At 36.8% G+C, this 21,674-nt stretch overlaps 2 protein-coding genes across 3 annotated transcripts; one reads left to right on the top strand and one right to left on the bottom strand.

Annotated features, from left to right (window-relative positions):
- The first annotated feature begins 3,210 nt into the window (after positions 1-3,210).
- LOC104825811 lies at positions 3,211-16,368 on the top strand. Its single transcript, XM_010558203.2, has 28 exons — positions 3,211-3,222; positions 3,348-3,730; positions 4,065-4,224; positions 4,737-4,829; positions 4,964-5,066; positions 5,207-5,369; positions 8,010-8,184; positions 8,416-8,544; positions 8,648-9,247; positions 9,326-9,949; positions 10,121-10,189; positions 10,416-10,526; positions 10,602-10,847; positions 11,497-11,544; positions 11,634-11,771; positions 12,073-12,234; positions 12,329-12,391; positions 12,587-12,697; positions 12,792-12,875; positions 12,980-13,027; positions 13,445-13,519; positions 13,984-14,079; positions 14,462-14,542; positions 14,633-14,704; positions 14,942-14,986; positions 15,116-15,199; positions 15,316-15,419; positions 15,856-16,368. Exons 1-28 carry the CDS (start codon positions 3,211-3,213, stop codon positions 15,968-15,970), a joined length of 4,194 nt encoding a protein of 1,397 aa, XP_010556505.2. The 3' UTR covers positions 15,971-16,368.
- Positions 16,369-16,466: 98 nt separating this feature from the next.
- Positions 16,467-19,241, bottom strand: LOC104825809 (probable beta-1,4-xylosyltransferase IRX9H). Of its 2 annotated transcripts, XM_010558200.2 has the most exons (5): positions 19,073-19,238; positions 18,150-18,791; positions 17,301-17,550; positions 17,008-17,203; positions 16,467-16,924 (listed from the first exon to the last, which is right to left on the bottom strand). In XM_010558200.2, exons 2-4 carry the CDS (start codon positions 18,686-18,688, stop codon positions 17,033-17,035), a joined length of 960 nt encoding a protein of 319 aa, XP_010556502.1. In that variant the 5' UTR covers positions 18,689-18,791; positions 19,073-19,238; the 3' UTR covers positions 16,467-16,924; positions 17,008-17,032. The 2 variants fall into 2 exon arrangements, with proteins under 2 accessions (XP_010556502.1, XP_010556501.1); XM_010558199.2 differs by having other exon boundaries at positions 18,150-19,241.
- Positions 19,242-21,674: the final 2,433 nt, after the last annotated feature.

The raw sequence follows: 21,674 nt of genomic DNA, 5'->3' as shown, positions 1-21,674 counted from the left end.
ATTCTGTTTTTTTTTTTACGTGAAATGACACGACCCTATCACATTTGACATGACCCATACCAAATCTTTAAGCAAGTGGCACGACCTATTCAACTTGACATGATCTGTGTTAAATGTCTGAGCAATTGGTACGACATGGTTCAACTTGATACGATTCGTGTCAGTTTTTTGAGCAAAATTTTAACTTTTGCTCAAAATCTTAACGCGACTCATGTAACCCTTTATATGACCATGTTGAGTTCTGAAACTCAAAATGCACATGTTTAAGTGTCCAATTCTCTTGTGTGTGGACCTATATCTCATTCGCAATAGTAGTAACCCGAAATCTCATTTCGCTCTACAAATCATAGCTAGCCTCTAACAAAATGCTATGACTACCCATTTTGAATTGAGCAAAATGTGATCTAACTATATGCAAAACTTTAATCATTTTGTCTCATGTTATCACATGTTGAACATATGACACAAAAACAATCATCGTATCAAGTGCAATTGTTTTTTTCGTCCGTTAAATCGATTGAAAGTAATAGATTACACTCATCTATAGCATGACCATGCATTTTCACATTTCGAATTACCCAAAACGTCCAACAATATCTCTCTTGTTTGAAAGGGATAAATTTTATCTTAACTATCCTTATTCTCCACGTGATTTATACCGTACCCGATCACTGTCGTTATAATCATTCGACTAAAGATGTTTGATTAATTAAGTCAGAGTATGTTACTCCTCACGCCGGATACTATAGATATCTCAGGACAAGGATCCAAAGTGAATCAAAATATGAGATTCAAATCATTACTTATGTCCATGTGATAATCTCATTTAGATCATTCAACAACTTTGTTCCAAGCAAATACTTATGATCGTGATACATATCCAATGATCATCTTCATGATCATATATCATGCATCACGATAGTCTTATTTCGTCACCATTCTCACAATGATAAGTGACTAGCGAGTCTAAAATCATTCTCAAATGATTCAAAGAATTTGATATATAATAAATATGCAAATCATGTAACAAAAATGCAATGTATTTAACCAATAAATCAATACAAAGTATTTGGTTACATCATATCATAGATTATTCTAGAGCATCTAAATCAACAACCTTCACAAAAAATTATGTATTTGATATCCATGCGCTCGGGTGTTAGTTTAAAAATCTTCAAGCGGTAAAACAATCAGATCCTTCAATCAAAAGTTATGAATTGACAAGACAACCTACTCAATATATGTTCTAATGATTGAACCATGATTTACGTCATTTCCAATTGGAATCACATAATTTGAATTTAAGTTATAATTTTTTTTCTATAACTCTCCACTTGTGTGCACAAAACCGAGAATTTAGGGGAATGAACAATCTAATCTTTTTTTTTTTTGAGTTTTTTGATACATCCGTCTAAGATCATATATTTCAGTATCACTGAAATAGATTTCAAAATTTAAAAAAATCTCATAAAAATTTTCAACTTGTAAAATGATGAAAAACTATTTTATAAACATTTACAATGATAAATAAATTTCTCAATTTGAAAAAGTATCCTTATAAATTCTGAAATAAATATTGATCATATAAACTCTGTTAATGATATCCCACGTTGTTTACCACGTGCTATATTTCAGTATCACATTAATAGATTTCAAAATTTACGTGTTATTTATATAATAATAGAAAACTAATTCCTAAACATTTATAATGACAAATAAATTCTTCAATTTGAAAAAAATGTTATTATAAATTCTTTAACTTGAAAAACAATGTCAGATTAAATGTTGGACATAAACTCCGTTAAATGACATCTAACGTGAGATGTCACGTTTTATTTCAGTATTATGTAAGATTTCAAAAAAATTTAAATAACGAAGCCGTAAATTTTAGATCATTAATTCGGTTTATTGAGAAAAATTTTAAAAACTAATCATGTAGGTCATTTTATTGTAGATCGTTCTCCTTTGAATCAAAAGACTTTTTTTACCATTCGTTGTTTTTATTTAACCAAAAAAAAATTCATTATTTTTTTGGATTTATATAGCTTTTGAAAAAGTCTTTCCGTTCACAAGAAAATGCATTTCATGTCAACATGGGATGTTATTTTGTGGATTCCAAATCTTTTTACATGTCACTGGAATAAGATTGTGGTATAATTTATTTGTCATGGTAAATATTTAGAAATTAATTTACCATATGAGATGCCATTTCACGGATTTTACGGCCAATGTTAGTCAATATTTAATTCTATATCATTTGGTATGTTGAGATATATCGGATCTTGAAAAATATTACGAGATATATCGTATAATGGAGATCTTATCATCCGGAATGTATATATTTAGAAATATTTATTATTACGTCTATTTTATTTATTCAATGTAAGACTATCATCTATTTATATGTTATTTTTCTTATCAATAAAAATATCATTTCGCAAATTTCTATATGGTATCAGAGCTTCTGATTCTTTTTTAATTTGTTATTCTTTTCATAAAAATGATGATTGATAATGAGAGTGAAGATGATATACCGATCTAGTGGTAATATCATTTTGAATATTTTTTTAAGAATAAGAAAGTCATTGTGTTTGTTTTTTTATCTCATAATCCTACACGTTTCTAAAGATTATTCGCATAACCGCCAATCATCTTATTCTTGTAAAAAATTTGTTGTCACTAAACGATTTCGCGTAGTTGCCTTTCAATCTCGGATAAATCAGAGTTATTTCTGAGACTCCTTTATGGCACCACAATTGTCATTTTTTTGTTATCATCGAACGATTCTTTTGTGCGTATTGCCAAAGTTGCAGAGTAATCGTTTGTTTAAATTTTTTCCAATTATATTTTCTATCTTTAAGCGGTATGTGTTTGATCATTTTTCTATAAATTTGACATTTCATGATTTCTACGCTTCAATCTAATGGGAATGTTGGGATATATTGGATTTTGAAGAATATTACGAGATATATTGTATAGTGAAAATCTTATCAAATTTGAAAAATATATATTTATTATTATTTCTATATGCCAAACTAAAGATTTATAATGATAGTTTTTTCAAGTCGAATGAATTATTTGTCACGGTAAATATTTAGAAACTAAATTTTCCATTATTTTATAAATTGAAATAATAGGTCGTAAACCACGTAGTAAGTTTTGAAATGTGCTGATGCGACATTAAAATTACACGTGGTAGGAGCCCGGGGAATGTTACTTACGGTAAACAAGGGCTAATCTGGTACCTTTTGACAAATAACACTTTATTTTTTCAAATTGCAGAATTTATTTGTCACCTTAGTAATTAGTTTTCCCACATTTGTTTTAGAGATTTTAATGAGATTTAGCAAAAAATAAATAAAAAAAATGAGGAACCAAATTCCTGTGCTTGGATTTCGTGTGATGTTTCTGTGTTGCAGCGACGTCTTCAACCCATCAAAACCCTAACACAGAGTTTCGCCCACTCCTCGAAGCCTTGTGTGTTCTCCGACACGGTTTCGCCTGTCGGAATCCCTAATTCAGCAATGGCGGCTTCGGCTTTGAGGGACCAGGCCCTCTCTCTCCTCGCTGCGGCCAATAACCACGGCGATTTGGCGGTGAAGCTCTCCTCTCTCCGACAGGTGAAGGAGATTTTGTTGTTAGTGGACCCGTCTCTTTCCGCCGAGCTTTTCCCTTATCTTGCGGAGCTCCAGTCGTCGCGTGAACCTCTTGTCCGTAAATCGCTTATCGAGTGAGTGGAATTCTACGCCTTTCGTAGTGAGTTTTGCTTTGTTCTTGTGTTCCGCTTGTTACGTCGTTGTAAAATTATAGCAGAATATCCGCTAATTTTGTGTGCTTTTCCATTCTCTGTGGGATAAATTCGAAGCTTCCTCAGAATTGTGTGTTGTATCCAGATACCTATGCTAAAACCTAATTGTCTGTAAGCGTAATGGCTGTCAAGAGCATAGTCGACGACCCTATTTTTTTGTTATTTCACCAACTTGCTTAATACCTAATTAGCTATTAATGGTGATTACCTGTCTGTTGTGGTAGAAGATTAGTTGATTCTTTCCTTTGGATGGCAGGATTATTGAGAAGGTTGGTTTGAGGATGATGGAACACTCTTATGTTCTAGTGGGTGTGTTGCTAGCATTGTTAAGGGACAATGATCCCGTTGTAGCGAAGCAATCTATTTCTTCTGGCACGAAATTCTTTTGCAGCGTGGTGGAGGAGATGGCATTGCAGGTCTGTACCCTTTCTCAAGTTTGATGTGGCATGCACATTTGTTCTTTTAGATGGCATACACAATCTATTTCTTCTGGCACATTTATGTGAGCTCTTGACAATTAACAATATAATGCATGTGTTGGTGCTTACGCATGGAAACATTTTCCTATTGATAAATACATTTGCTTGAACCTTGGTCACTTGAGGACTTGATCCTTTCCACAGGTTCTTTTAGAAAATCTGTTTTGCATATGATGGTCTTATAATATTTGGTAGTACATTTGAACATTTTGGATTATTTTGGTGGGGTAGGGGTAAAGGGTATTCAATTCCGTGATCCGTGTTGGTTCTTGTCTCCATGTTTTAGGGAAGTATAACACATTAAGGGCTCTAAATCAGTAGCAAGCGTATCTTTTCAATAGAGCCAAACAGATTGACCTAGTGTATAAATTAGAAAACAGAAGCAAAAACAGCTATTGAGTAGGCCTTTTATACATGGTGCTGCATTATATTATTGACGATCTTTACAGTTTATTCATCGCGGTAATGTTGAGCGGTGGGCGAGAGAACTATGGACGTGGCTGGTTAAGTTCAAAGAAACTGCCGTTGCTATTATATTTGAGGTATACTTGCTGTCTCTTTCTATTCTCCCTGTTTCAACTTTTGGTTTCAGGTCCTTTGTTTAACAAATCATGTTTTGTTTCTCTGTTATCTTAAAGGTTTTCTGATATGAGTAATTCTGTACCTATTATTGTAGCCTGGTTCTGTGGGAGTGAAGGTTTTGGCGCTAAAATTTATGGAGACGTTTGTTTTACTTTTTACTCCTGAAGCTTCTGATTCTGAGAAACTTTCTAATGAAGGTATCTTATTCTAAATCAATTACTAATTTGATACGGTTGTACTCTGATTTTGGAATTGCTCTAACTTATTTCTTCACACTTTTTTACTTTTTATTTTCTTAATAACTGTAGCATATCAACTTTTTCTTATTCTGTGACAGGAGGCCAGCGGAGGTTCAACATTTCCTGGCTTTCTGGTGGCCACCCCATTCTGAATCCATCAATTCTTGTGTCAGATGCAAATAGGACAGTTGGCGTTTTATTAGATTTGTTACAGTCAGCTGGTCATCTTCCGGGTGCATTGACAACAACTGTTGTTAGTTGGTATGTTTTTGCCTACATCCCATTTATCCTCTTCTGTATATTCTTTTATTGTCTGAATTTTCTTGGAGTTACGTTTTTAATTGCAGTTTTAGTTTCTTATTGTGCAATGTTTTTCAGTGTGCTGGCTGATCCATTAACTTTGCATTGGTGATTCCTAAAATTGTAAAAAGACTCAGGAATACAAAAAGTTCTATTCTAATTACTTTATTAAGGATAATCTATCCTTGCATTGTAAATGGATCAGTATTGGATCAAATTGATTGGGTGATGTAGTGCAAACACTAGTATTTGTTTTTCTCAGAGAACATTATGATCGCCTCGTAAAGTGATCTATTGGAGAGATAATGTAGTGTTTGAGTGCTTGGACTTTTGTCATGTCCCAAATTCATCGTTACTTTATTGACATAGGCTCACAGCTTTGTTAAAAGTAATTATGTTGGCAGAATAAACTGCTACTTCCCCTCTCTATGTGTCTACTAAACTGTTGGAAGGAGAACTTAATCGTGGATACAGGTTTTAGTTCCAGTTCATCTCCTATGATAGAATTGCAGCAAACCGAACAAAACTATCCTGAGGGATTAATGGCTCGGTTGAAGCTGCATCAATGATCACATTTTGACAGTTACAAGGCTATTCACTGCTGGCCTTGTTTGGGATGCTATGGAGCTTCATTTCCAAGTGATAGGAACACCAAACAATGGACACAGCTGTCAACTCTCATAGTGAGAAATGTGGTTGTCAAGTAACGTGAAATCCTACCGGAGAAATCTTTTATCTGGATATTTGCACTGGCTGTACGTATTGGCAGCTGTTATGTTTGGGCTATTAAATGTATACATTACACTATAACAGTTAATGCATAATTGAATATCTTTTGGGCAATAATAATTCTCTTTCTGCTGGAGATTGGCATAATTTTCTTGTATGATAGATATCCCTACTGTTTTTGATGAATGTTTATTTCGCTTACAGGCAAGTAGCAGGATATGTTGGCATGGTTGATAATGACTGACATGATGATTGCGGTTTCGTAAGATACTGGCTGAAATTATGTTTTTCTCATGGTGAACTTATTCTAGGCTATCATGTCAAGTAGGTGTCATATCTTTGATGGTTCAGAAGCAAGAGGTGTAGAATCTCTCTGAGAGCAACTTTAAGTTTGATTGTGGGAAATATCTGGATAGAGAACATTAATTTCATAAGTTAGACAAAAGCTTGAAAACTGTTGTAATTAGTTTAGCAGATACAATGGATGATCATAAAGAACTTCCAAGAAACCTTATATGTGCTGAGAGTAGTTGTTGGATTGTTCCCTTTTATGTTTCTACTGAGTCAGGCTCGATACATTTTCATTGTATTCTTGTTCTTGTAGGCCATCTGATATGTCATTATACTATATTTCACATGGAAAGATCTGATTTTACAATATCTCAGATAAAGTGTTTGAAAGATTGTCTAGAGCTGTAGAGTTTGAGAACTTCCTTGTGTTACTTTAGTTATTGATTGATAGGGTAGTCCAAGCATGGTTTGTTTGCAAAATGGTCCTTGCTCTGATAATTGGATACTGCCACGAGGATTAGGTTTTTCCCCCTATATCCATCAGACTGTTTTGTTTCTCATGCAGCATAAGCTATTTAAGTTCTTGGGGTAAATGATCCTGGCCTTTCCTATCTTGGGGATAGCTAATGCAGCTTTTAATCATTAAGTTCAATTTTTCATGAAATTTATGGAAGTTGTCGAAATCTCGGAATGGCTTTTTCTTGTAAGGCCCATTGATACTTCCCTTGTTTCGAACAAGTTGGGTGGGTGGAAGTTTTGAGCATTAATTTGGTTCTCTGAAGAATATGTCTGCCTCTGAGACATGTTTTCTGCAGTGCAAGTACAAGTTATCTTACTCAATGACATATATATGTACAACTTATCTTGCTCAATGATATATATATATATATATATATATGTATCTATATATATAGATAGATAGATAGATAGATAGATAGAGAGAGAGAGAGTATGTGATGCATCAAAGGGATTCCAAGGTGAACATTTAGTATTGTCCTTCATTTCATGTGTTCATAATGGTTATGTGTTTGGTTTGGTTTTGTGGTCAACTGTTAGTTATAGGTCGAACCACCTTAGATGCCTTGCCTGTATAAAGAGTAATCATTTGCAGGTTTGTTATATGGGAACCCCCGCCTCAAATGTTTTACAGGAATATCAGTTCTACTTTTGGTGGAGTATCTTAAACATCTGCTAGCTTTGCTGAGAATGTTTTGCTGCCGACATGTTGATGATGATGTTGATGATGACATTTTGATAAGATGAAATGTTTTTCTGCTGAATTGTTGTTTGTTATAGTTCATCGTTTCTTCTCTTTGATATTTTCATCAAATTGTTTGTTCTGCTATGTTTAAACATTCTATCCTTTTGTGTATGTGGGTTGAACTTAGTTAAAACATTCTATCCTTTTCTGTGTTATGTTGTATTATTAAAATGTTTCAACTGTGTGTGTTTTTTTGGATGATTCGATGTTTCCTGTTTTATGTTTTCTAGGTTGCAAAATCGCTACATTTAGACTTTGGGCTCCGCAGAAGAAACACCTGAATTTCTGTTTATTGTCTGACTGTAATCTGTGTTTGACAGTCTTGCAGCAGTAGCAAAGAAGAGGCCTGTACATTACAATACTGTTCTTTCTGCGTTGCTGGATTTCCACCCAAATCTTGAAGCTACGAAGGGATGCCATGCTGCAAGCGTCCAGTATTCAATTAGAACTGCCTTTCTGGGATTTCTTAGATGTACTATTTCACCCACTGTAGAGGTAGAGTTTATATACTTTGTTGTGTTTTTTCCTTTTGAAATGCTTTTATATGGTCATTCGTCAATCACTATCAAATTCCAGTATGTTTTTGCTGAATATCGTTTTTAATATTATCAAACAACGTACCATATGTATCTTTGCTCCTTTAGATACAAGATGACGAGTATCATGCGATCTTTCCTTTTTTACACTGTCTGGTTACTGATGATTTGTTTTCATTTGTACTTGCAGTCGAGGGACAAGCTCCTAAGAGCTTTATGTGCGATGAATGCTGCGGATGCTGCTGAACAAGCAATCCGTCAAGCTGATAAAATGATTAGAAATAATGAACGTGCTGCACGGGAAAATTGGTCAGGCAAGGTAAAATGCCCTTCTTCTTTCCAGGTCTGCTGTAGTGCTAAGTCAATTATGTTCATTATCTCTCCCATTGTTCACTAAATCTCATATTGAACCTAATTTCCAGACTAACCAGGTGATGAATCATCAAAATCTTTCTTGGGATCTGTCAATGAAACGAATAATGCCTCAGGATGATGAGGATGCACCTAACGGAGAGGTTGCTTCCAAGCGTGTATGCTACAATCCTAGCAGGCATTCAATTCCGCAAGTTCTATCTAGTGATTCTCCTCTGGACTCTGTGGCTGTCAATGGCATTTCCTCTGGTGGTCGTAATTCGGATGGTGATTTGACTCCAGTTGAACAAATGGTTGCAATGATTGGTGCTTTGCTTGCGGAAGGAGACAGAGGAGCTGAATCACTTGAAATTCTCATTTCTAAGCTCCATCCAGATATGCTTGCGGACATTGTAATAACCAACATGAAGCACTTGCCTAAGAATCCCGCTCCATTGACAAAGCTTTCAAATGTACCTCAAAATCAGTCTACTGGTTCACTGGGTAATCCAGCTGAGATTTCATCATCCCCTTCTCTTAAAAATTCCATGCCTTCTCCAGCTTTGCAAACACAACTTCCTTTACCTTCACATGTTGCTGGAGGATCATCATCGACTGAGGTGCCTAGCTCGAATAATATGGTTGTAGAATCTAGACGTGATCCAAGAAGGGTAACAAAATTCTTGCACTTGTTGTTTGTTTGTATGCTATATGTTCTTTCTCCGGAATAGTTACACAAACTGTTGCAGGATCCTCGCCGCCTGGATCCAAGGCGTGCAAATGCATTGGTCATACAAGCATCACTACCTGTTTCTGAGGGAAAAGACTCAGTTTCACCGGAGATTGATGTCTCTGCCTTACCAAATAAGTCCCTCTTGGCTCCCATTTTGACAGAAGATGCAAGAGGTCCAGCACACAGAATGACAGGTGTTCGAAGTGATAATAAACTTATGGAGAGTCCGGAAGTCCCCGGAATCAATCAGCTTGATGGCAGTGAGGATGACTTGGCTGCTCCCAAAGATGGTGTAGGTTTCCGTAAGGACAAAGCATCTTCTGATATTCAACTTTCTCCTTGCCGGGTTGATGATGATATCAGGGAAACAGAGTGTTCAGGTGCTGAAGCAAAGTACGATTTGGATTCGGCATCTCCATTAGAGTTTGATCAGCACTCTCCTTCCACATCAAACATAACTGCCTCGGAGGACACCTACCGAGAATTGCCATCTGTTCCATCATATGTTGAGCTAACCATAGAGCAATGCAGAACTATAGGGAAGTTGGCTATTGAACGTATAATTAGATCACATAGGCACGTGTCTGGGCTGGACTCTAACAAGATTCGAATGGCGTTGCTTGCGCGGTTGATTGCAAAGGTGAACGTCTCATCTGGTGCTTGTGTTGTGGTGGCCTTCTTGTCAATTTTTAGAGACTGGTGGCATTGTTTCATCTTTTGAGTTTACACCACATGATCCTTATCTCGAGCTGTTCCTTGGTTTCTTCTATTACATGTATTCTTAAATTCGGTCGTTATTTTCTGTATTCAGATTGATGCTGGTGACGATGTTGCAGCAGTGCTCAGAGAGCACATTCTTGTGGATTATCGAGAACATATGGTATTGCATTACTGCTAAGTGGTTCCCCCTTATGTGGAGAGTTGGTCTATGCTGGCATAAATACTTTAGCCTTGTGAAAATGCTAGCCTATCACTGTTGAAATGTTAAATTTTTTGCACACGTGTCTGCATTTACATATTTTCCCTTCTTTTTGTGAGGTGGAGAATCTATACTTGTGTCTAGATTTGCCAAATCCTTGATCTTTTGCCTTCTTTTTTTTCTGCAGGGGCACGAACTTGTGTTACATGTTCTGTACCATCTGCATTCTACAGCAATGCTGGACACAGATGAATCCCCTACCTGTTCTACTGTTTATGAAACTTTTCTCATAGCTGTGGTAAGCATCTTTCCAATCTGTGTTCCAAATTTTTTGTGTCTGAAATCTTGCTTACTAAGATACTTAAAATTATAGGCACGGTCGTTGTTGGATGTTCTCCCTGCTTCAGACAAGTCTTTCAGCAGACTTTTTGGAGAAGCTCCCCATTTACCTGATTCAGCCATAAAGCTATTGGATGATCTCTGCTCTTCCTCTGATCTTGACCCAAATGGAAGAGAAGTCCGTGATAGTGAGCGTGTCACCCAAGGGCTTGGTGCTGTATGGAGTTTAGTTATAGGGCGTCCAAATGAACGACAAGCATGCTTAGCTATAGCTTTGAAGGTGAGAATCTAATTATGATTTCCATCTTATTATATTTCTTGACTAGATGATGGAGGAATGTTTGGGTAGCAACAGCATAAAGAGTAGCTAGATTGCTCATTTGTCATACTTGTTTGTCTAAATTTTGCCAATAGAGATACTCTCTGGATGCCTCCTATTGACTATTAATTCAAAGCATCTAAAGATTCTAAACACGTTAACCCATTGCTAGAACTTGGCCAAGTTAGGCTGTCCGCTGTGGGGATTGTTTGGCTGGTTCAATTGACTGTGCATTCTCATGTACTAGATTACCTGTGGCCTGTCATAAGTTACTGCTTGGCATCAAGACAGGTGCTCAAACTAACAATTAGACAGACTAAATGTTGAGAATTTGAATTTGAATATTAGATGTCTGCAAGAGAAAATATGAAAGTTAGGTTGCATTAACACTTTGTCATCTGGCTGCAGTAGGCGTTTGATCAAATGAAACAGATTTCTGTGCGGTTTATATACTTGAAAGAACTGGACTTATAATTTCTAGTTTTCAGAGCATGATGTGCTCAAAACATTCTGTTTAATGTTTATGTTTTTCGTTTTGTAACTTCGTGTTTTTATGGTTTTTTCTCACCTGTCCGTTTTTCTCATGGATGTTATAAACTTGTGATGGCAGTCCTCTGTTCATTCTGAAGATGACATACGAGCAAAAGCTATCCGACTTGTGAGTATCTCTATTGAAGATCAGATTTATGGTTTTCAATACTGTTGATATGGTGTTCTCTTATGTCTCTGTCTGATTTGTATGCACAGGTCACAAACAAACTCTATCACTTGACATATGTATCGCAACATATTGAGCAATTTGCAACAGATATGTTGCTTACTGCTGTAAATTCTGAGACAGATTTCTCACAAGCTGGAGTTGTTCCACAGAGAGTTGAAACAGAGGTAATAGCATATAATATAGTCTGGTTGGATAATAAGAATCAGACTTGCAAAGGCAGAAGAATTCCAAAGCTGAAGAATGCTACCTCTAGAAGGACACCAATTTTTCAATGATCTGTGTGTTAAAGGATTTCGCTTGCTACTTTTCTTCATCTGTTCAATGTCTTTTTGTTTTATTTTAAACTTGTTTTTGTGGCCCTCTAAATTTTCACATGGGCACTCTGGCTAATTGATCGCAAAGGCTTTCTTCCTTTTATGGAATTGACTTCTTAAGGGCTGCTTCTTTTACAAAATCTTTTTCCAGGTTGAAAACCAGAGAACATCCACGAGTACCTCTCAGGTTATAAGCTCTGGAACATCTGATGTTGGCTCTCAAAAGGATTCACAACCTTCTCTTGATGTTTCTGCTATGTCATTTCCTGAAGCTCAGAGACTAACTTCTTTGTTTTTTGCTTTATGTAAAAAGGTCAGTGAGAATTTTTTGAAGTGCTTCTAAATTCACAGTATTCTCTCACTCTACATATTCTCACTGAGCTAACAAAGATAATAACTTTGTCCAGAAACCTAGTCTCCTTCACCTCGTCTTTGAAGTTTATGGACGAGCTCCAAAACCAGTAAAACAGGTGAGTCAACTCCCCCTTTCACCAGGTTGCAGCCCGCATGGCACAGTAATACAATGTATGTTGGACATTTTAAAATTTCTTTGGTCTATTAAGTCAGTCTGTTCTTTAAACTTTTCTCTTGGTAAGTTTTACTGGGAAAAAAATGTTGCCCACAAACACCAAATTGATTTTTAGTGATTTTCTGGATTTGTTCAGGCGTTTCACCGACATATTCCTATTCTGATACGGGCACTGGGTTCATCTTATTCTGAGCTGCTCCAAATAGTATCTGATCCTCCTGCAGGAAGTGAAAATTTGTTGACATTGGTATGCTCCTACATATTCTTGTTGTATTTCTCTTTATCCTCAAAATGTTTCCCAATTATTTTTTAATTGCGCTAAATTATTCTTTGATTTCTAGGTACTGCAAGTATTGACACAAGAAACATTGCCCCCGCCAGATTTGATTGCTACTGTAAAGCATCTATATGAAACTAAACTAAAGGTTTGACTTGTTACGGAAAGATTTGTACTCAATTTCTTATTATATGTAATGATAAAAATGGAAACTGAGTTTTCATTGCCTTATATTAAATTTGTTCTGTGCAGGACGTTTCCATTCTTATTCCATTGTTGTCTTCGCTCTCGAAAGATGAGGTTCATTTCTAATTTTACTTTCTTCTACCTAATATATTCATGAATTATTCTCTTCATTCTCATTTGATTTCTCCTGTAGAGAGGATTCAGAATTGCGTGTAGCATTTTTTTCCTTTTCGCCTTTATAGTTTCCTGTCTGAATGCGTTGAAATGAATAAAAACTGTAGAGTAGGGAAGAAATCAATCAAGGAAAGGACAATTAAAATTACATTCACTGAACATGCTGATCAGAGAAGGCAATTATCACAATAAATTGAAAACATGTATTTAAGATACAAGTCATACTGTTAAGACATCACCTTTAACCATGAAATGTTTTGGAAAACTATGTAATTGGTTGATGCGGAATTCCAAAGTTATTTTCAATTGATCACCAATCGCTTACTGGGCCATGGTAATTGTTTTTCACTGTATCAGGTTTTGCCTATCTTTCCTCGGCTCGTTAATCTGCCACTGGATAAGTTCCAAATGGCACTTGCTCACATATTGCAGGTATGTGTAAATGGTCTTCGTTCATCTAATTTTGGTGGTTGTTCCTGGATATGCTCATTGGTGTTGTCTGTCATGCAATGAGATTGGTGTCTGGTGTACATCCACTTTGTATGTACTTAGTTGAGCATATGCATCTGTCATTTCCATGTGACAGCTTCCAAGTGTAGACAAGTCTGGTGACAATAGAGTTCAATCGTGTTTTTTAAATATGAATAACTTGTTCTGCGTTTTAGATTAATAAAGAACATTCAGGTTTAGTACAGAGCACAGGGGATAAGCATTTTGGATACACTGGAACAATGCTTCATATGGACAGTTTCATCCTGTGTTGCTTTTTGTTTCTTGTTTAAAATTCGTTGGGTGATATTTGGCTGATAGGTAGTGTGCTTATTCTTATGGATTGAGTGCTTTCTTCTTGGAATGTCATGATCTTGTGAGAGCCCCCTTTTTTCTATTCATCGCAGGGTTCTGCTCACACGGGTCCAGCCCTAACGCCTGCAGAAGTACTGATTGCTATTCATGGCATTGTTCCTGAAAAGGATGGTCCCCCACTCAAGAAGGTATCTGCTAGTGTTTCATCCTGGTTGAAATTACTTTTGGAAGGAGTCTTTGCTCTGCTCTTGGTTGCTTTAGATCTATTCTGGTACTAGACTGCGTTCCATGTTTTAAATTTGCTCTCTTTCAGTGCCATCTTCTACCTGATGTCTTCTTTATAACGTCTACCCTACAATTTCTGAAATGATCAATTGTTCTCCTGGCCCCTTCCTAGTCTAATGAATCTGATTAATGCGAAACATCCACCTCTATTATATTTAAGTTTATTATCCATGCGTTGACTCAATTTGAGTGGTTGTCCATTGATCATTTAGTAAAAATCTGCATATCTGTTGGAGCTTTTGTTAATTCTTTCTGGTTTGTTGAACTATGTTCTTGGTTTATCAGATAACAGATGCATGCTCGGCTTGCTTTGAACAACGCACTGTTTTCACACAGCAAGTCTTGGCAAAGGCCCTCAGCCAAATGGTAATATTGACAACACCGCCGTATAAATAACGAGCAACGACTGTAGTGTAGTATCTACATTCGATGATTTTATTTTATTTTTCGATACAGGTTGATCAAACTCCTCTTCCGCTACTCTTCATGAGGACAGTAATTCAGGCAATCGATGCTTTTCCAAAACTGGTAAGGGGTTCTGCTCCCCTAGTTTGATTTACAAGTTCAGACACAAGGACAACCACAAATAATGTAATCTAGAATTGGTTTTCTTTACATAAACAGTGAAGAGGGTCCTTTGGGATACTTGAAATGATTGGACAATTTTAAGGACATAATGGAGCTTGTGTATTTATGTAAGCTTATGTGTAACAGTTTGTATTGTTTGGGTCGGAGTCAAATAGGGTTTTCGAATCTTTGTTTCAGGTTGATTTTGTCATGGAAATCCTCTCCAAGCTGGTCAGTAAGCAGGTGAGTAGTGTCTGGTTTTTAAGAACAACACGCAAGAATCTTCCAAATCCAAGATCTCTATTTGGCTATCAGATTATCGTCAGGTAATCGTCTTTTCTGTACCCCTTTCATGTCTTCTTTGAAGCGCAGATCTGGAAATTGCCAAAGTTATGGGTCGGGTTCGTGAAATGCGTCTCTCAGACACAGCCACATTCTTACCCTGTTTTGTTAAAGGTGCTCCAAAAACACCTTAGCCATATAATGTTTTTTTTGCGGGTTTGCCTGCGAAATAGTATAATTATAGTATCATTCGGTTAAACACGAGAAACCCGTCTTTGTTTATTTTGCAGTTACCGCCGACACAACTGGAGAATACACTGGCCAAATATCCAAACCTCAAACCTTCTCTAGCTGTTTACGCGAACAAGCCAACTGTTAAAGCTTCTTTACCCAGGTACAAACCTTTCTGAGCTTGTGTTATGTTTTGTCCTAACTGATCAATTAGGATGGCCAATTTGGTTAATAACCGAGTAACTGAACCGAATATATAATCTTAACCGATCCGAATTTGATTTAAAAACCAAATAATTATTATTTCTCTAAAACTGAAGATACCGAACATAGCGGATAAAAAAATAACCGAAAATGGCTTTGAAAAAGGAGTATTTTATCAATAAAAGCTGAAACGGAACCGAACCAAATCTTAACTGAATTTAATATAAAAAAACAAATGGTTATGGATTCTTAAAACTGAAATAACCTGATTGAAACGCGAAATGGTCATCTCCTAGGATCAACCATGCATTCATTGTTTATGAATAAAATTTTTCAGAAACAAAACAGTTTCACCATGGTTTGTAAGCGAGGTTTTCTGTGCCTGTTTTTATCAGTTCAACTCTCGTGGTTCTCGGGATGCCAAGTGAGCAAGATTTGCAACCTCTGTACGATCAGCCATTGCACCCGTCGGATGCGAGTTCTTCAATTCATGGAGCAACGTTAACGTAATCATTTTCCTGAGTTTCTTGAAGCCACGTCGTTCATAGTCCCTTCAGTGATTGCCGATCACACAAAAAAAGGCGGTTTTTTGTGTTTTTTTGGGTGAGGGAGATGAAGAAACTCTAGTCGTCGTAACACATGATGCCAGTCTCCGAGAGCGGAATCGGCGCCATCAAGCGATCGCTCGGGGGCCGGCCCCAACCTCCATTGGTTCTGTTGATGGATGTAATTTTTCTTTCATGTGTTTGTGTGTGTATATATAATATAATTATGTATTATCATATGAAACTTTCTGCCGAAATGGTATGTATGAACGAACGAACTGTTTGATTGATCTTCTGGGAGTAGTCTGGTGGTGGCTACGGCACCTAGGGCTTAATAATCGTAACAATTATGTTTTTTTTCAATATTTGAGGGCATTTTGTTCACGGTAACGTGAATTTATATATATTTTTTTTTAAAATGAGTATCTTTATAAATAAGTATTCAATTTGGATCAACTCCGGAACAAAGACCGAACGAATCGGTCCAATATAAGGACAAATGATTATAGTTTTTTTCTTTGAACCGACAAAAACTAAATCTGAAACTAAAACACACCTCCAGATGATGAAAGCAAGCAACACTGTTACTATTGGGACTTAAATCAAATCCAACTGACATTTTCTTTGGAACAAAATCAATGGATCCAACCAAAACCAAAACTTGTGTTCTGTTTCCTCTCTTCACCCTCTATCTTTAGGCCTCCCTCCACACCCGTGAACCCAAAACGAAAGGCAAAGAGAGATCAAAGATGAACAGTTGTACTTCAACGAGAGAGATTTTCGAAGGGGTAATCACACCTCTCATATATGATCCCTTGATAAGTTCATCAGCAAGCAAAGAGTTTGTTTGTTGTTATATGCAGTTGATTGATGCTTTTTTTTTGTCACACCATGAAGATATATATGGCTGGGTACGCACCTGTAAAAACATGAAGTCAAGAGTTCGTTCCATGTTTCCCGTGGAATTTCTGGTAAAATTCAGAGGGATCTGTAGTGTCTTACCCGTCAAAAGGCGTTTTTCAAAACGTTACTTCACAGAGAAGACAGCTTCAAGGTTTTTCGGGATTACCCAACCTTGTGGATAAGGAACATTCCGAGCATCCAAGTGGAGATGCCAGTTTAGTATCTTCGAGCAATCGGACGGAACTCCTTCCATCTGACTTTCGTCTTCCACCACTTGCTCTATAAACGTTGTTTCCTGCTCGAAAAAGACAAACAATGTCAAGACACAGAACCAACACTTCAGTCTCGTGTTTAGGGATACGCAAGAAAAGGACAGAAAGCTCAAAACATACTTGAAAGCCCTCCTTAACACTGTCTAACTGACGGATAGGGTTCGAAAAGGGCCGTCGCCATCTTTTTGGGTCCCAGAGTATTGTGCTGTTGAAAGCAAACCCGGACATATCTACATGGAATCTCCGTAGTCTTTTACTCTTCTCATTTGTGTGCCATCCAATTACTTGACTTCCATTGCATACTGGACCCTCGAGGATGGCCTTATTTTTGCTTGGCGCAAGCATAGCAACGGGCCAAGTACCAAATCGGCTATAAGACAGGGTAAAAAGCAAATCAATAAACTGGATTAATACACACGAGTGTAATAAAATATGAATGTCGGGCCTTCAAATAATTCCACTGTAGGAAACAAAACTGAAAGAAAAAACATATGCAAATGCATGAGAGAGCAATATAACATAGAGACAAGGGAGATTCAGAGAAACAGACAAGATAAAACAAACACATAGAAGAGGAAGCAGCAAATGTCGAAGACATTCAAAGAAACAGATGGGAGATGAACAGGCCAAAAACATAGACTTTGCACTATAAACTTCAAAGACTCTATTAGTTTCCACATCACCAATCAAGACCAATCAAATGCATTCACAAGGTGGGTAGAGCAGTTATTACCAGCTTTATGATGACAAAATTTTGCCTTATGAAAAACAATAACAAAACGAGATCCAAACAACACTAGAAGCACCAGGACAGAGTTTGAGTCAAAATTGAGGTTCAGGCTCTATGTAAAACCGAAACAACAATCAGATAAGCATATTTCACACCTATAACCAGGTAACCAGAAAGAAACAACTCACCCCAAATCATAAATCACAGGCGGGCATAATCAAGAAAATCTGATTAGATACCTGATTTGTCTCAAGCTTTCAAACAACTCAAGTGAGTATATGTTATCATCATCAGCAAAGTAGACAATTCCATCCAGTCTGTGCAATTCGATGTGCTCCAAGGCAGTATTTCTCTGATGAACCCCTCTGTCCTTAATATTGGTCATGTTCTTCTTGCAAACCAAGTGTCTATGCAAAACACCCGTCTTCCTCAGTATCTCTGCAGTTTCGAAGGACGCAGCATTGGCCTCCACAACTATCCATAGCAATGGAGGCGGCACCAGTCTCAGCGTCTGAGCCATTCTGTTCAAGTAATATGCCTGAATGGCCCGGTTGTACGTCGGAGTCACCACAATTATTTGCTTTCTCGGCACAAAATCGAACTTCCCCGAGACCTTCTCCCTCATGTTCATCTCCACGGCAAAACTCACAGCATCTATGGCCAAATCTTCACGTCTCCCGTTCGCACCACCCGAACGGGCGTCATCGTACGGCGGTTTGATCTCGAACGAGAGCCGATCGGTGACGCGAACGTCGTTCACTTCGCCGAACGGCGTCATACCCAACAGAAACCCTAGAAGGAAGAACACAATACAACGATAAAACGGACGCCGCCATGCGCTTCTGCGCGAACTCTTGGGGACGAAAACCGCTCCGGTCAATCTGGTGAGAAACGAGAGCAAATGAGAAGAGCTGTGTTTGCTATTACTACTGTTACTGCTACTGTTACCGCCGCCATTGGTAAAGCTCTTGTGAGACGGCGATGAGACAGAGAGAGGCGAGAACGGAGCCGCACCATTCTGGTACGGACGGTCGTGATACGCCGGCGAGAGAGTTCGCCGGATCGAAGCCATTCAACTCGATCGATTCACACCTCACATTACCAAATTGAACATCCAGAATACCAAACAACAATTCAGAGATCAACAAGCAAAAAACAGTACCGATTCGCCCGAAATTCAACGAAAGGCGACAATCAAAGTTCTTCCCCGACCTCAAAATCGGAGAAATGTCAGACTCCGACTAAGAATTTCGAAACCGCCGACTTCAAGTTCGATTTGGATTCCGCCGCCGCCGAGATCTATGAGAATGCGTAAGCGACATTTTATTTTACAGAGAGAAAAAAAAAAAGGCTACGCGTTTGTGCGCCAATGCGAATGTGGCCTCGTGGGACACGTGGCGAGATTATTGCTAGGGATTATGAACTTAATAAATTATTTAATACGATATTGCATTTTTGTTTACAAGCTTAATACAACCTTTGTCATTGCAAATTAAATATAAATTAAAGGAAAATCGTTCTTCTTTGTGAGATTCCAATTTTCTGATTTCTTTGGATATGAAAAAATTAATCTCTTCAATTTTTATATCAATTTAGATTTGATTATCTTCTATTTATTTTCACCTAGTTTTTATTTATAAAAATGTTTTTTAAAACTGATTTATTTCTGTGTAACTCAAATATAATAAATATAAATTAAATAAAATTATGTTCAATAGAATTTTAGATGAAATTTGATTCAGTTTTGCTATGGCATGTAAACTATTTGAGAAAATAAACGATCAAGTTTTAAACCAGTTTTAAGGGATTTAACTTAATAATAAGTTTACACATTGGATTATTTTTTTATTCGATGATAAATCTATAATTTGGATAAATATTTTTCTTTTAATTTACCATACACAGTTGTTTGATCCATTTAGTTGACTTTGAGGATCCACTTTTAATGATTTAGCATGGACTAATCAACCCACAGGTCAAAATGTTTAACTGAACTAATAGAAGATAATGCACTTGATGATTCTCATTAATAATAACAAGAGTATTTATATAAGTGTATTAGGATTAGCTATGATAATTAATATTTACATATCTTATATCTCTATACATCTCCCTCAAAATGGAACACCGGAGATGAGACCAATCTTGACAAAAAAATCGTGAAAGGTGATATTTGGTAAAGACTTAGTAAGAGTATCTGCAAGTTGATCTGAAGAGGAGACATGAGAAACACGAAGATCGTCGGATTCAACAAGGCCTCGAACAAAGAAATAATCAAGGGTAATATGTTTCATACGTGAGTGAAACACCGGGTTTGAGCTGAGCCCCAATGTTGTCACAACAGACAACCGGTGCTATCAAAGGAGGAGATCCAAGTTCAGACAGAAGAGACGACACCCATTTGACCTCGACAGCTGTATTCGCAACTGATCGATATTCTACCTCGGTGGAAGAACGAGAGACTCTCGATTGTTTTTTGGAAGACCATGAGATAGGATGACTACCAAGAAACACAACATACGCACCAATAGATTTGAAATCTGTGCGGTCTCCGGCCTAGTCAACATCCGAGAATGCATGAAGTACCGGTGACGAATGAGCACCAAAGAAAATACCACACTCCTTCGTTCCAACAAGATAATGGAGAACACGTTTAATCGCATGCCAGTGCTCATCTATATGTGTATACATAAATTGAGACAACTTATTCACAGCGAATTGAATATCCGGTCGGGTGAAAGAGAGATACTGAAGGTTACCGACTAAACCTCAATACTCGGTGACGTTGTCAATGGGAGAGCCAGACAAGGTCGAAAGCTGGGAGGTAGACACCATTGGAGAGGCGACTGGTTGTCCTCGGACATATGAGCTCAAGCTAGAATATCGGATATATACTTCATTTGAGTGAGTAATAGTCCTTTCGATATTCGTGAAGCTTCAATCCCAAGAAAATAGGATAAGTCACCTATATCTTTGATAGAGAAACGGGCAGCAATATCGGCTATCACTCGAGTGACAAGAGAAGAAGAGCTCCCGATCATAACAATATCATCAACGTAGACCAAGATGAAAACTCGAAAATAAAGTAGAAAAGGAAAATAATTTGCAAAAATAACATAAAACGAAAGTTTGAATTATAGTTTTGAGTTTGATTGATAAAACAACTAACTAAATAAAAATATAAATGTATATATAATATAGTAATGTTTCGAAAACCTATTGATGTAGGAGGTTGTCCATGTAATGTGGTACAGTTTGTTTATAAATAGATCTACAGATTCTTCTGCTTTATATTAATAGTACAGCTAAAAATATTTTAATTAACTTTTGTCATATCTTACATGGGCCGGTCAATGAATTTATCTATTTGGTGTGTTAGTTAAACCCAAATTCTCCAAGCCCATTTTAGACCCATTTTGGATTCAGGTAAAATAAAAAATTAGTGAACTTTTGGTCTAACAAAATTATTTTTAAATTTATAAAATTTATCCTTAGAATTTTCAAATTTATAATATCTGTTATTAAATTCTCAAATTGATTTTTGAATAAATACTATCAGGTTTTTTCTGACAACTTCGAAATTATAATGGCATATTTACAATTTTAGAAATAATTTAGTCTTGACAAAAAATTTAGTAAGTTGTTTTTCACCCTTTTACAAATTTAGGAATTTTTATAGTTTATCCTAATTTTTTTTTTTGTAATTTGCGTTTTCTTTCATCTCAAAATAATACCGTTGAATACTGTGATTATGAAAAAAAAAG

The sequence above is a fragment of the Tarenaya hassleriana genome, unplaced genomic scaffold (genome assembly GCF_000463585.1).
Source record: "Tarenaya hassleriana unplaced genomic scaffold, ASM46358v1 Cleome49, whole genome shotgun sequence".
Lineage (NCBI taxonomy): Eukaryota > Viridiplantae > Streptophyta > Magnoliopsida > Brassicales > Cleomaceae > Tarenaya > Tarenaya hassleriana.
This window is presented reverse-complemented; position numbering and strand designations above follow the sequence as displayed.

Coding starts and splice junctions, on each gene's coding strand:
- LOC104825811 (XM_010558203.2), top strand. Junction 11,545..11,633: donor GAGCAAAAGCTATCCGACTT/GTGAGTATCTCT, acceptor TTGTATGCACAG/GTCACAAACAAACTCTATCA. Junction 11,772..12,072: donor CACAGAGAGTTGAAACAGAG/GTAATAGCATAT, acceptor ATCTTTTTCCAG/GTTGAAAACCAGAGAACATC.
- LOC104825809 (XM_010558199.2), bottom strand. CDS start 18,982: ATGGCTTCGATCCGGCGAACTCTCTCGCCGGCGTATCACGACCGTCCG. Junction 17,551..18,149: donor GAAAGCTTGAGACAAATCAG/GTATCTAATCAG, acceptor CCTGTCTTATAG/CCGATTTGGTACTTGGCCCG. Junction 17,204..17,300: donor GTGTTAAGGAGGGCTTTCAA/GTATGTTTTGAG, acceptor TTTTTCGAGCAG/GAAACAACGTTTATAGAGCA.